Below are 13,943 nucleotides of genomic sequence, written 5' to 3' on the forward strand. Positions count from 1 at the left end.
TCCCATTCACAGAGTGTAGTGCCCTGAAAGAGCCGTTTAGCGGTCATTTAGGCTTTCACGAATTGCTATGACTCGATAACCGATTATGCAGGGTCTAATTTGCCGTAAAAAGTATACGCAATACGGCATTTGACAAAAAGATGATTGCCTACCTTTTCCTCATGCCTCTCTTTCGTTTATCTTCAGTACAACCGACGGAAGCGTCAAGCGATCGTTGAGCTAAAGGAGCTATAAAGCTAAAGGACCGGACAACCCCATAACCTTTTGTTCGATCATGAGATGAACCGTGCTATTTTTTTTTGTACTTTTGATCAAGCATGCTCGTCAAGCATGTCGGAAAGGTAAACGGGTAACTCGGGGGTAAACACACACATAAGTATTTTCATATCGTATTGTCACTATTGCACTCCGATAAATAACACCATCAAAACCAAGGGGCTGTCTCTGCAACATTTTCTTTTCAACAATCAGTTGTCGTCATGTTGCATTCCCGTTGGAATGATTGGTTTGTCGTTAAAGTTAACAACACCGACCCTATCGTTCGTCACCTAGAGTAACATCGTCGTCAACAACAGAATGCCTCAACAGAAGTTTGAGCAACAACGGGAAACATCAACCGATTGCGTCACGTTATACCTAACTCAATGGCAGCAGGCGACTGCTTTCACTTACGGGAGATTGATCTCAGCAACGCCTGTAAACCAGTAGCGCCCGATTCCTCGAAGCAACTGATGCCCAGTCACACTTGGCTCTCGGCAGCACCCGGTGCCCAGAAGCATCTGGTTCTCAGCGAAGTCTGGTTCTCAGCGGAACCTGGTTCTCAGTAGCGCCTGAGGTTCTTCTCATCGACGCTGACGGGTGACGGGTAGACGTCCTGACTGATTCGCAGCGCGGCCACGTCACGGTTGTAGAACGGGTCCCGCGAGTACGAGGGCGAGAACTTGCCGCGCACGTACTCCGAGTTGGAGGGAGTTGCCGACCTGATACGGGAGAGCAGGGTTAGCAGAGGTCAGTTTGGAGCTGAACACTCAATGCTGTGGGGGCAATGAAGACAGATCATGTTCGGACAGACAGACAGCTCATCTTTGAATTCTAATCATCCGTCCTATCATTGCAAACCCTACATCCATATATCTTTTTATTTCTCTCTATTAGTCAGCCATTGCAACTCTCTACCGCACTCACGTTCATCGTTCTGCCAGTCCCACCTCTCTATCCCGCCAGTCCCTCCTCTCTTTTCTCATCAGTCCCACCTGTCTGTCCTATCAGCCCAACCCTCAGCCCCATCAATCACAACCCATCCCATCAGCCGCGCCCCCTTCTCACCTGGCCCCGCAGTGCGCCTGCGCGCCGACCAGCTCCGGCCACGTGCACTGTTTGCTGGCAAAGTTGAACACGAGTCCGTCGGCACAGCCACTCAGTTGGAACTCGCCGTGCACGCACCAGTAGTACTGTGGGGGTACATCAAAATAGGAACGGTTAGTGCACAGAAAGGGACGAGGATGAGCTGCGTGCGACTGCGCACCAGTAATATTGTCGGGACACCCGAACAGAAAAGGTTAGCTAAAGGACATGATGTGGAGTTTGCTAATGTAATAATTGAATGAGGACTTTACTCCACAAGAAATCGTTCCGGTCGGAGCTTTGTAATACAATTCGAAAGTCCTCATTCAATTATAATAAGAAAAGGTTAGTATGCAAAAAGGAGCGGCAATGGCTGCACACTCTGCACGGCAGCTTGAAGGTCATTGATATCTATATTACTATTTGTGGTGACGTAGTTTCTGTCTATTACGAAGGTCGCGACATGGTGCTACGTAGCGCGGGTTACAGGTCACACCGTTGCACCTACCGCGCTGAAGTTTGCGCAACTCATAGAACAAGGATGGACAACGTGCCTTTGATGGGTCTCAGCTCGATCGGATCGATAGCGAGCGCGTGGCGCGTGCCCAAAAAGTGCAAATTCGCGTCATAGACTTTACATGTATTAATCGGCTGGCAAAAACGGGCGAAAACAGCCAAATTTGCCCGACACGGGTCCGGTCCCGGTGCAATATCTCGGTAGCCGTGCGCCCGATCGGCACGGGGAAAACAGCATCGTGTAGAGAATCGAACGGGCTATCGAATGGTGTGCGGTGCAGGGGTTGGCACGCGCCACGTGCACCGGGGAGGACACTTTCTTTTGAAAAATGGACGTTTTGGACGGATTTTGGAATAGTTATATTAATTTCAGGTGATCGTCAGACGGAATGAGTTGAAACAGCGCCTATTAGCAATAAAAATGTACCGTCTCTCATGGAAAAATTGTGAAAAGCTAATTGATCAAAAACAATGTGGAAAAAATCGCTGAATTAAATGGTATTTGTCCAAAATGTGCCACTAAATAAGTACACGGATTTTGCTGCTTAACCTGATACATTTGACAATTGAAAATGCTATCATTGGAAAGAGCATTCAATTCTCTCCAAGATCCAATCATCACGTTTGTATGACAAGCAACAGTATTCTTAAAAATATAAATGTTTCAAGCCTCTGCAAAACGATATTTGGTGAAAATTATCTACGCCTTTAATTTGTCATAAAACTACGCGCCTAAATTATAAAGCACATTTGACAGATTCTGAAGTGGAAAGCATGCTTATCAGACACGGGCACCTCGATGCGGTGGATATTTTTTCCACAAACCAAAACGTTTAGCCGTCAAAAAGCAATCGACCGAAATGGATAGATAACCCAACCGACACAAGAACAACCGAACACCCGCCGATCGAAAATATCCCTTTTCGCGTTGCGGAGCACGCGGGTCAACCTAGTGTTTATTCTATGTAATTGGCTGATGTGGTGACAACCTGGTCTACTTCAAATAGCCTAGTAAGTCAATGCGTCAAAGATATACTTACATTTTTAAAGCTGAGAATGTTTTATGAATTATATTATCGCTTACATCTTAAAAAATGATTTCATTTGGGTTGACATCTAAGTATACATAGTTTGCTCAACGCTTTCAATCGTACCCTTTGCACATAGCAATAAGCTGATGGAGGACAATGGCCAACCCGTGAAACAATCAAGCAACGGAGTGACTCACACTGAACGGTTCTGTGGTGAAGTGACCCACCCTGGCGCAATCTTGTGACCTGGGAAATGTGTCGTGACCCACCTTGGAGCAGTCTGGGTGAGCGAAGTAGTCTCCATCCGAACAGGAGGACGGCACATCAGTGGCCTCTGGCGCCGGCGCGGGCGCGGGCGCCGGTGCCGGAGCGGGAGCAGCAGCTACCGCCTCCACCTCGCTCGCTCCCGAGGGGGCGGAGGAAGCGGTGGTGGTGGTGGTGGTCGTCGTCTTCGTCGTCGTCGTCGTGGCGGGAGTCGTGGCCTCGGTGACGATGGCGCCCTCCTGGGTGACGCCGGGCACGTCGAAAGGCTCCGGCATGGTGAACGGCTCCTGCCAGCTCGGCGGCGGCTTCGGAACGAACCCGACCGGCTTCGGCACCTGAAGGAGACGGAGGTCGCGTGGTTATACTTCGATCAACGGAAGACTGATAGCCCAAAACATTGCTCTTGCAATTTGTATTGGACATCTATTATCATATGAGGGCTTCGTTGCCTGTGGCATCATACTGAAAAGGGAGCACAAATGGGCCAAATACATAAACGTCGTATAGGTGAAGGCGGTGTCAAGAAGTTGGAACAATAGAGATGATGTTGGGCTATGCAGTGCTTACCTTGTAGTCCTTCATGTTGCGGTTCAATACTTCAATAAGGGCGTTTTTCGGTCCACAGAGTCCGTGGAAGTCGTCCATGTCGATGGCCCAGACCATCGCGCCGCCGTACTGGTTGTCGCGGATGAAGTCCATCTTGATCTGGAGAGAGTCCTCGTCCTCATATCCCACCCACAGGTCCTCTGAAAAGGCCGGATATTGTCACTGGTGTATCGTGCGGAGATTAGTTCATCGCACAAAGAATGCTGCATTTTTAATTCAATTACAGCTGGATAAAATACGCCTATTTGTGTAAATGTTACAAGGGTCATGTAAATATTTATTTTTGCATCGGTCGATGTAAGTCGAACTACTCACCATGGTACGCGTAGGGGCACTTTCCGATGTCATCGTACTTCTTGGTCCAGGTGCCATCTTTGCCCACGTTGGTGCAGATCTCGTAGTAGGCCAGGAAGCCCTTGGCGTTGGTGTACGGGCCGGGCTTGCCACCGCCCTCCCACTTTTTGATACCGGCCCGCAGTCCGGTGGACTCCTTGCTTCCCAGGGTGTAGGTGCGGCCGTAGAAGGGCACGCCGACAATCAGCTTGTCGGGAGGACATCCCTCGGCCACCCACAGCTTCAGACCGTCGTTCTGGGGAGAGGTGGAAGGACAGTGGGTTAGAAATATCGTATAACTCATAGTTGCGAGAATGTGGACGGCAAAGCAGTTAGTGCATGTGATGACATGGAGTGCTGGGCGCATTAGCTGATGATTTCTGCCGATAAATTTTCATTCTATGAAGGGTTATGAATGAGACTGCAGTTCGCATATGTAAGAACATGCAAGGGGCTTGAAGAAAAGAAATTTAGATTCATTTCGCTTGCCAACTCTCCTAGCTGGTGTACTTACCACATTGAGTGTGGCGTAGGCCCACTGGTCGAAGGGCCTCTTGTAGAGCGGCGAGTGGACGTCGGTGAAGCCGGCCCAGTTACCGCGCAGGTCATAGGTCATCACGTGCACGGCGTCGATCATCCTTTGGGAGGTAGAAGGAACAGCGTGAAATTAGGTGCATGTGGTATTTCGTGCAGCATTAGAAGAGAAGGACGTAAATTGTACCGTTCTTAAAACTGACCGAAAATAAACTGTTTAAATTTTGGCGCCGATGGCAAGAAGATTATGAAGAAGCGTAGACAATGAACGAGTATGACAAAAGCTGGTAACGTAATCAAGCATGCTTAACAATTCAGAGATCGCCTTAGTTTTTTTTTTCAACCGGTCCTCTGATACCCATTGTTCTAAAAATTTGGAAAGTTTCTCCTATAACGCGCATCGGTTTGTCACTTTTGGTAGGTTTTCGTCCGACCATCGACCTCCTCTGCTCACCTGCACAGGTCACCGACATGGTATCCCTCCTGCAGGCGGAATTTGGCCACCGGCACTGCCATGGACAGCTCCCAGCCCTTGCCGATGGCGTCGAACGTGGAGCGCAGCTCTCCGACAAACTGTCGGAACGCGTCCTTGTCCGAGTAACCGCCGCCGCGGTCCGTGGCGCCCGGGTACTCCCAGTCCAGGTCCAGACCGTCGAACTTGTACTTGTTCATAAACTCTGCCGACGAAGGACAGAGGGGGGGGGGGGGGTTAGAGTAGCTGCAGGCGCTGCGGAGGAGGCGCATAACCATGATACAAAGATAGGTATGGGGCACTAGGCAGTGAAAAAGCCTTGCTAGCTATTTGGAATCTTTAAGAAATTATGAAGGACAGTGTGAAGAAAATAGACTGTTTCAAACTCATTTTTAAATCACCAGTTGGCATGCGCATAGACTGTAACGTCTATTTGAATATGTCAAGTTGTTACGATCTTGTGCTGTTCGATAATGATCCCTCTAACTTTATTTGGAGGACCTCCGAGAAAACACAAAAGAGGTAATAGATCAATTGACTTCAGCCTCATGTCCTGACTTACGGGCGAGCGATGTGACGAACATTTTCCGGTACTGCGGGTTGGTGGCCATCTGGTGGTACTTCTTGCCGCCCTCGCCCCATCCTCCGACCGCCACCAGCAGCTTCAGACCCGGGTGCTTCTCGCGCAGGGCCACGAACTTCTCGAAGCCTCCCTGCTCAACGTCCACCTGTGATGACAGTGGAAATATGATCATTCCACATTCGGGAGAGCCACGTGTACTAAAAACTCATCGCTGAGACATGGCCGACGTTTCTGATATACATTCATACTCCCAGATGTAACCATTGGCCGTCTTACCTAGATAACTAATAAGATTATTACCATGCTCTTAAAATCCCTTTTATCGCAACATCCCGCATGGATCAGCTGTGTCACATTTAGGAAAATATCAGCTCTATCAAGCCACGACGAAGGCGGTACGAAGGCTGCACAAACCTCGGGATCCAGCACGAGTACGCCCCAGGTGACGTTGCTGACGCCGATGAAGGAGTACACCAGGTGGGTGCACTTGTCGGCCGGCACGTCCTCCAGGCCGTACTTGCCCAGACCCTCGCGGTAGATGGCCCAGTTGCTGAAGTAGCAGACGATGCGCGCCGATCGATCCTCGCCGTATGTGCGCGGCAGCGAGGTCAGGTCACGGACGGTATGAGACAGGGCGCCTGTCGGGGAAGAAATCGGAAGAATGTCAGCTGATCTCCAAGTAGATATGTTGTCGGTATTTTCTTTTCTAACGTATGACATAAAGAAGAAGAAACTGTGTAGTGTAACGATTTTCGGCAAATCGTTTCTAGAAATTAATCGACCTAATATGATTGTTCTGTATATTTTGATCCATGTCTCGTTTCTTATGATCTACATATCTTTTGGTACATACGAGTTATGTATCCTTATCTGTCCTAATCTTGTGTCCTTATCTCCTTATCGATTAAACCCTGTATCGCTCACCATAAGCGCCGGAGAGCCGTCCGCTCTCGCGTGGCTCTGCTGGTAGCGCGGTGGGCTGCACCCCCGAGAGGGTCAGCAGGGCGGCCAACAGGAACAGCATCGTGCGCCACCTGTAGACAGTACACGTGTCAGAGGGTCACAGGACGGTCAACAGGTGCAGGATAGACGTCAGAGGGTCAGCAGGGCGGCCAACAGGAACAGCATCGTGCGCCACCTGCGGAAGGACAGACGTCATAGGGTCACAGGGTGGACTGGGCAGACGTCAGAGGGTCAACAGGGCGGCCAACAAGTACAACATCGTGCGCCACCTGCGAGAGGACGGGCGTCATAGGGTCAGCAGCGCGGCCAACAGCCATCAAGAGCAGTATGGTGCGCCAGACACTAGACAGTCATTATAAGGTCACAGCAGGGCGGCTCGGGAATCGTGATGAGCCTGGACTCAATATTAAAATTCCTGCAAAAGGATTAGCAACGCAGGCTGAAGTTCAGCTGCAAAAAAGGCCATTGAATACTAAATGTAGTTACGCATATCAGTTCGTCCGTTATGGACGTTTGGGCGCAAATTGACCTTGTATCGGCATTCGGCGCGCCCTGAAACCCCAATAAACAAACGTATATGGACGTTCCCTGGCATTGTGTGGTCTCGGCGAGTGGGATCTGAAAATAGTCTGACCATAATTAAAAAATAAAAACTTTTAAAAAATGTTTCGTTGACCGATTAATGCAGTTTTCAACACCGTTGCCGTACAACTATATAAATGTTACTAAATACCGTGAATAGAAAAGCATGAGACTATTATGGTAAGATAGACCTCAGCGCACGGTATCCCACTTCCCAATCAGAGCGTAGAGTAGGTAGGCCATTGCCTTTTTCTCTCTCAACTTCCGCTATGACGACAACTAGCTAGCAATACCATGGAGTGTGATAATGTCCACATATTAACACGCGCACCGACGGGGGTCTGCCGACCAACTTCGTACCGACGGGGGGGGGGCGGATGACCGCCCCCCCCCCCTGAGATCTCGAGAACGAAGCAAGATAGCGACAAGCGGTAAACGGCATCGGACACGAACGGTCAAGGTCTACAAATTTTACCGGGGTCATTTTCAGGTCAGGTCAAAGATGACGTCACAGGGGTTGAAAAAGTCAAAATGGCGGCGCTAGATATGGAGAGAGTTTTTCTCGAATAACTTTCGAATTAGTCAAGATAGGAACAAACTAAGGGCATCATCGTGGTCCTCTCGTCAATCTGCATCGAATGATATATATGTTGACCTCGAAAGGTCAAGGTCAAAGGTTGACCTCAGGTCACATGACCTCGAGGTCATCATGTATATCATTCGATGCGTCTTGACGAGCTGAACACAATGAGACCATCCGCGCGGCTGTATCTTGTTCCTGTACGGAGTTATTGGCAAAAAAACCTTTGATGACGTCACATGACCTTACAGCTGCCCAACAGCAAAACAGACCTCAAGGTAGTGAGGGTTGATCGTATATGAAGTCATGTATGGTATATGGGGCCATTCCGACCTGTTTTAGTGGTAAAAACAGGGAGTTGAATTTTCCCCATTGACTTATAATGGGGAGGTCGCGAAATTGACCTGACCTTAGGTCACCGATATCAAAATTCCGAGATATACAAATTATAGCCACTAATGACCTAATAACATCCTGCGACTTTCAAAGGTCTCCGACATCTACTGTAGCTCTGGCACGGTGACAAAGTTGCAAAAAAGTGACTTGAGGTTGGGTCATTCAAACTGGCCTGGTGACCTGACCTTAAAAGTTAGGAGGTTCAAACTTGCACACCCTGTGTAACATTGATGAGGGAATAGTCGTACCAAATTTCGCGGCGCGTAGGTTTTCCCGCTATTCGCGAAAAACCTCAGGGGGGGGATATCCGCCCCCCCCGTCGGTGCGCGTGTTAAGTAGGAACACATTTATCTCAATGCATTCTCAACCAAGGTATGGAGGTCAAATATCTTATGGTTTCATGTCCCCTGCTCTTTGGTAGTGATAACAGAGAAGTATCGGAACTTAACACGCGCAGTGGAAGGGGGGGCGGATTTCGCCCACCCCTCCTGTTCTTCGCCAATAACTCGCGCCGCAAACATGATAATAATGTGAAATTTTGGCTACCTGTCCAGAATTGAATAGCGGATCTTCTCGTGCAAGAAATAAGAAAATCGGTTCACAACTTTTCTAGTAACAGCGGTGTAAAGTCAACAAACATCCTGCCGCCGCGGCGGCGCGGCGGCGCGGCGGCCGGCGCTAGCCGTTACGCGCCGCCTGAATTGTAGACTGTGCCGGGGCGGGACAGTTCCGTCTTTACATCGCGCTCCTTACCGCTGATTATATTCGATTCGCGTCAAATTTGGTGAGAAGACTAAGAAATGTACAGGCAATCTCATGGTCAAAGAGTTTTGAAAATCGGCCGGTAACAACTTGAGTTATGAGTGTGTAAACACAAAATTGTGATTGCCGCGTTTCCCGCGTCGGCCGATTCCGCTTCAGCCGGCGATATCTTACTCTTAGCAGGCTTCTAGCCAGGGGCGCCGCCACGGATTTTTGACTGGGGGGGACGGACTGACCGACTGAAAACCCAAAACTGGACATTCTTTCCGTGGCTTTTTCGGTCGGATGCATTCAACGTTTAAAGCAAATATGCCACTTTTAACATAGGGTTTTGAACTGAAGTAACAGTTTTGTAGCTTGAGCTGAGACGAGAACAAATCAGGAGCTTTTATGGCCCAACGATCACCCTAGCCAAATATATCGGTATCGATTTTAGGTTTGAAGACTGAAGTCATACCCATAGATTACACTTTGTCATTCTCTTACCGAGGAATCCATTCCCTTACGGAAAAATGCTAGCCAATCAGCATTCAGCTGGTTTGAACTACGTACTATGCTTGGTCAGCGCGTTATCAGCTTCCGCTGCAATATAGGTAAGTAGCCTCTACGAAGGATGGTAAATAGTGATGTAAAAATAAATATAAAATCCTTTTGCAAATACTCATTATTTCCTGACCATTTTAAGTCTAAAAACTCATAAAACTGTGGCAAAACAACTGGTTTGAGGAAAGTAGTTTAGGTACAGCCCACCGCTAAAGTAATGTGCGGTTTTTTACCCATCTCAATGGATGGCTCTGACTGGCGATTTTTTAACGCGGAGTGATCGAAAAGAAGACGTCAAAAAAAAGTTGCAGCTGCAAGGGTAACGAAACAGGTTAGCTACATTCAAAGATGCATTGTGGTCTGGCTAATCATTCCTAAGCTTCAGAAGCAGAACATACCTACCCAGGACTGAAACCGCACATTACTTATGCTGTGGACTTTAGGTATTTCCTTAAAGTAATGGCTATAGACCACATTCCCACCGAGTACCTACCTATATACACATCTTATGTTCGATTCAGTTTGACACGGCAAAGCCTCGTGTTCTATCACGGTATAACTGCTGATGTATGCCACTAATATGATCGATAATGCATATTGCATAGGTAATGCATATTGCATACCAGCGTGGGAGAGGGGGCGTTGTATAGTCACAAATCTCTCTTTTTGGTGTGTGCACGAATCGGCGCGAAGCGCCGCGAAAATTGGCAAAAAAACATCAGGCAAAACTGCTCCAAAATACGAATTTTGCAGCCCGTGTAACAAGCTTGATACCAGAAAACCTTAGGTCAGGAAAACCAAGTCAAGTAGTCAAGTCGCCTCAATGTTTTGTGGTCCTGTCAACCGTATAGCTTATTTCTTAGAAGCTGGAAATTTAGTGTAGCGGGACTGCAGAAGTGTGGGGTCGGAGCCGGAATTGCAGTCGGAGTTGACTGTTTTGGCCAGTTTTGGCCAGAGTCGGAGTTGAAGTCTTCGAAAATGTTCGGATTTTGACTTCGAGGTCGGATTGGTGTAAAGTCATGCTCTTGGCTGGTTAGACGAAATATATTAGGCCCGTGTTCGGCCAGTCGTGTTATTTTTACGACACACGTTGATCACGATATAAAAAATCGGCGGTTCCGCGATGACAGGTCGGATAAGAGCTGGAGATTTTGTTGGCCGAGGTGGCAGGGGTCAGACCAATGCATGTAGGCCCACACCCCATATACTGAGTATCTAAACCTCCTGGACCCTCTCAGATTCGGCACCGGCCGTTCCATCTCTTCTGCTCCGGGCTGGACGGGCAACTCTATCCCATGCGGGAATGGCTCCACTGGAGCTATAGTCCTTTGCCGGGTGCAGTGAGTCCAGTGGGCTGGGCTGCCCGGTTCAATTGGTCGGGTTCATCCCAAGTGGCTTACTGGGGTGGCTGCCCCGACCAATGTCTCCCACTAATTCTTTCATACTTGCGGCTCTGAAATGGTCTCATTGGACCGAAGGGCCTAATCAAATTTCGTGTAGGATAAAAACCAGTAAAACGCCTTTTGGGGCGACCAACGGAGCGAGCGAGAGGGTGGGGTGGGCCTTGCACGTGCGAAATTGCTAGGGGATACCTCCAACTAACTTGTGCATTGCACGCTTCTAACCGGTCCCTAACGATGTGCCAAATTTGAGCGCAATCGGCCTAGCCGTTCTCGAGATCTGGAAGCGGCACCCTGCACGTGCGCACGTGCAAAATGGGTCCCAACTGACTTTTGCACGGCACCCTACTAACCGGTCCCTAACCATGTATCAGATTTCAGCACAATCGGTTCAGCCGTTCTCGAGATCTGGAATCGACCCCCGCATGTGCGCACGTGCAGCAGCACCCCAACTGTGGCACACGGGTATGCATTGCCTAGTGGATATAATATACGGCCTTGGGTATACCTACCTACATGCCAACTTTCAGTGCAATCGGCCCAGTAGTTGCCGAGATATTGAAATTGTTACAAAACTGACACCTCTTCGTTTTTCACGTGGCACTGGCACGTGCATATGGGGTCACTCACATGCATCGGGAATAGTCCGATGCTCGTTAGAAGGAATGAATCTAGTGCTACCCTACAAAAATTACCGCATGTAAATCGGTCTAGTGGTTGCTGAGATATAAGCCTAGCAAAAGCGTGACCACGCCATACTCAGAAATTTCCGTTAACCTACGAAAGACTACGCTCGCTTCGCTCGCTCCGTAATGAGTTTGGGGGGGACGTCCCCCTTCCATTCTGAGAGTGGGGGGGGACGCGTCCCCCCGTCCCCCCCGGTGGCGGCGCCCATGCTTCTAGCTGCCATATTTATTGTTGGATTAACTAGAAATTCACCATACATACTCAAAAATGTATGGTCTTTCGTATAGTGAAAGAAAAAAGAAAATCGGCCGGTAACTTTTTGAGTTATCGGCGTGTAAGCGCAAAAAATCGCTAATATGGCAGATTTGACCACATTTGACCTCATTTGACCTTGAAGATATTGACCTAGGGTCATGAAATTCACACACAACAGAGGTCCCCAAGGCTTTCACCTACCCTCTAAATTTCGGCTTCCTAGCTCCACTGGGAGCTGAGATCTTAGGGGGGGCGACATCCGCCCCCCCTTCCACTGGGCGTAGTACTCGCAACCCTTCCACTGCGCGTGTTAAATGACTGTGAACTGTTGAATGGCTAGGAACCCTCAATCTCTCACGTCACGCAAGTGCCGCTACGCTGTAGTAGCTCAGCCGGGCCACTCTCGATATTAGCTACCGATGATGCTTATATAATAGGCACGGCATTGACCAACCCTTTCTGGAAAAACGTCTCTAAGTCGAAATATCTGGCACTCATGCATTGGGTATTATCATGCAGCGAGGCTCTCGTTGTGTTATTGCTTGCAGAAGGAATGGATGAATAAATCCAAAGAGTTTAGTATGGAACGACATTCAAATATATCACGTCATTGACTTACAATGCAGGATGGGGGGAGGTCAAAGGCATCATCTGACCTATCGGTCGACATAAATCACTTGAAACATTTGTTAGCAACGGGACCTGCCATAAAGCTCATAGGATGCCTTGTGAGTTTGCTTTGGTTAATATTTTACATTTGCAGTTTGCTGACAGTGAATATCAATTAATTCAAAATCAAATTTTAGATAAGTAAAGATTTAAGTTTTCCAAAAGGCTATGACGTAACCTACTAGGTGATCGGCAAATCGAACTTCTAAAACATTACTTTTGAGCCCTAAGAACGTCTCCATGTTTATATTTTTACTTTATCATGACGTCCCACTACAAAGATTTAAGTACAACCTCTGATCACTCTCAAAGCAACTTGAAATGTTTCCCGTCACGGTCCACTTTTTGTCTCTCCCTTTCCCGTGCTGAGGAGAAGCGCTCCTGTTTTCTCCTTAAGCCCTCTGTCCAACCTCTGACTGACGGTCTGACTGACCGGGCGGGGAGGTTCGGCGTCGCTCACGCCAGAGCCCCGAGCCCCCGCGAGAGCTCTGAGAGCTGCGAGACTCACCTGTTCGAGCCGAGGCCAGGTGGCGTCTGATGCCACCCCGGCACCGACGCAGCCTCTTGTCCAACTGGCTCCAGCGGCGGGTCAGTGACCGAACGACCCGGCACGACCGTCCCTCCGACGCTCCGTCACAGAGAGGGCTAGCTGGTTGGACCGGTACCCTCCCCACTCCCCCGCTGCCGGTGATCCGGCCGACCCTGCGCGACCCGCGCCGGTCAGGCCGGTCTCGACGTCCCGACGTCCCGACGCCCGCACTTCCCCGAACCCCCGGTAGCTCGACCCGGTGTGACACCGCTCTGACGGGAGCGGTGGGGCTGGGAGGCTGACGGTTTTGCTGGCCGAACAGTAGATTTTAACTTTCTAGAGTCGAAAAACTTTTTAATCCGAGAAAACCATGTTCAAGCCTTGGTGTAGGTGCATATTCTTTTGACGTTTTTCGTTTGTGATAAGCTTGAAATATGTCGATTTTTGCAATTTTTCATATATATATCATTTTTGACGAAAATCATATGTTGTCAGAAAATTTTGATTAAATTGCCTAAATCTTTTAAAAAAGACGCCGAAATAATATCCGACAAAGTTTTAAAAGCTTCACGCTGATAGCCGAAGCAGTTTATGAGTTATTTAAGAAATCCGGATGTTGGGTCGAATCCCCCCCCCCCGTGGTAGGTAAGTCCCTCAGACAGTGGTGGGTAAGAACTTTGAACGGTTGATCAGGGTGACAGGATGCATACAACTTATTCCAGGCCTGGCCTGGCCTGGCCCGCATACAACTTATCCCAGGCCAACCCTCGTCGGGCCTGGTTTTCTACACACCCCTTGCCGTTTCACCCCTAATTAAGAGCCTCGCAGATAAACGAGCTTGTGCGCCGTTAGGAGACGCAACGATAGGTACCCCATTTTAACCCTCGCCCCGCT

At 48.9% G+C, this 13,943-nt stretch overlaps 1 protein-coding gene across 1 annotated transcript; it reads right to left on the minus strand.

Moving 5' to 3' along the window:
* Positions 1-375: 375 nt before the first annotated feature.
* On the minus strand, positions 376-13,704 carry LOC122372028 (endochitinase-like). Its single transcript, XM_043348865.1, has 11 exons — positions 13,029-13,704; positions 6,608-6,717; positions 6,098-6,321; positions 5,663-5,828; positions 5,083-5,305; positions 4,609-4,732; positions 4,077-4,350; positions 3,723-3,901; positions 3,161-3,490; positions 1,327-1,451; positions 376-980 (listed from the first exon to the last, which is right to left on the minus strand). Exons 2-11 carry the CDS (start codon positions 6,705-6,707, stop codon positions 821-823), a joined length of 1,905 nt encoding a protein of 634 aa, XP_043204800.1. The 5' UTR covers positions 6,708-6,717; positions 13,029-13,704; the 3' UTR covers positions 376-820.
* Positions 13,705-13,943: the final 239 nt, after the last annotated feature.

The sequence above is a fragment of the Amphibalanus amphitrite genome, unplaced genomic scaffold (assembly GCF_019059575.1).
Source record: "Amphibalanus amphitrite isolate SeventyFive unplaced genomic scaffold, NRLGWU_Aamphi_draft 001307F_arrow, whole genome shotgun sequence".
Taxonomy (NCBI): domain Eukaryota; kingdom Metazoa; phylum Arthropoda; class Thecostraca; order Balanomorpha; family Balanidae; genus Amphibalanus; species Amphibalanus amphitrite.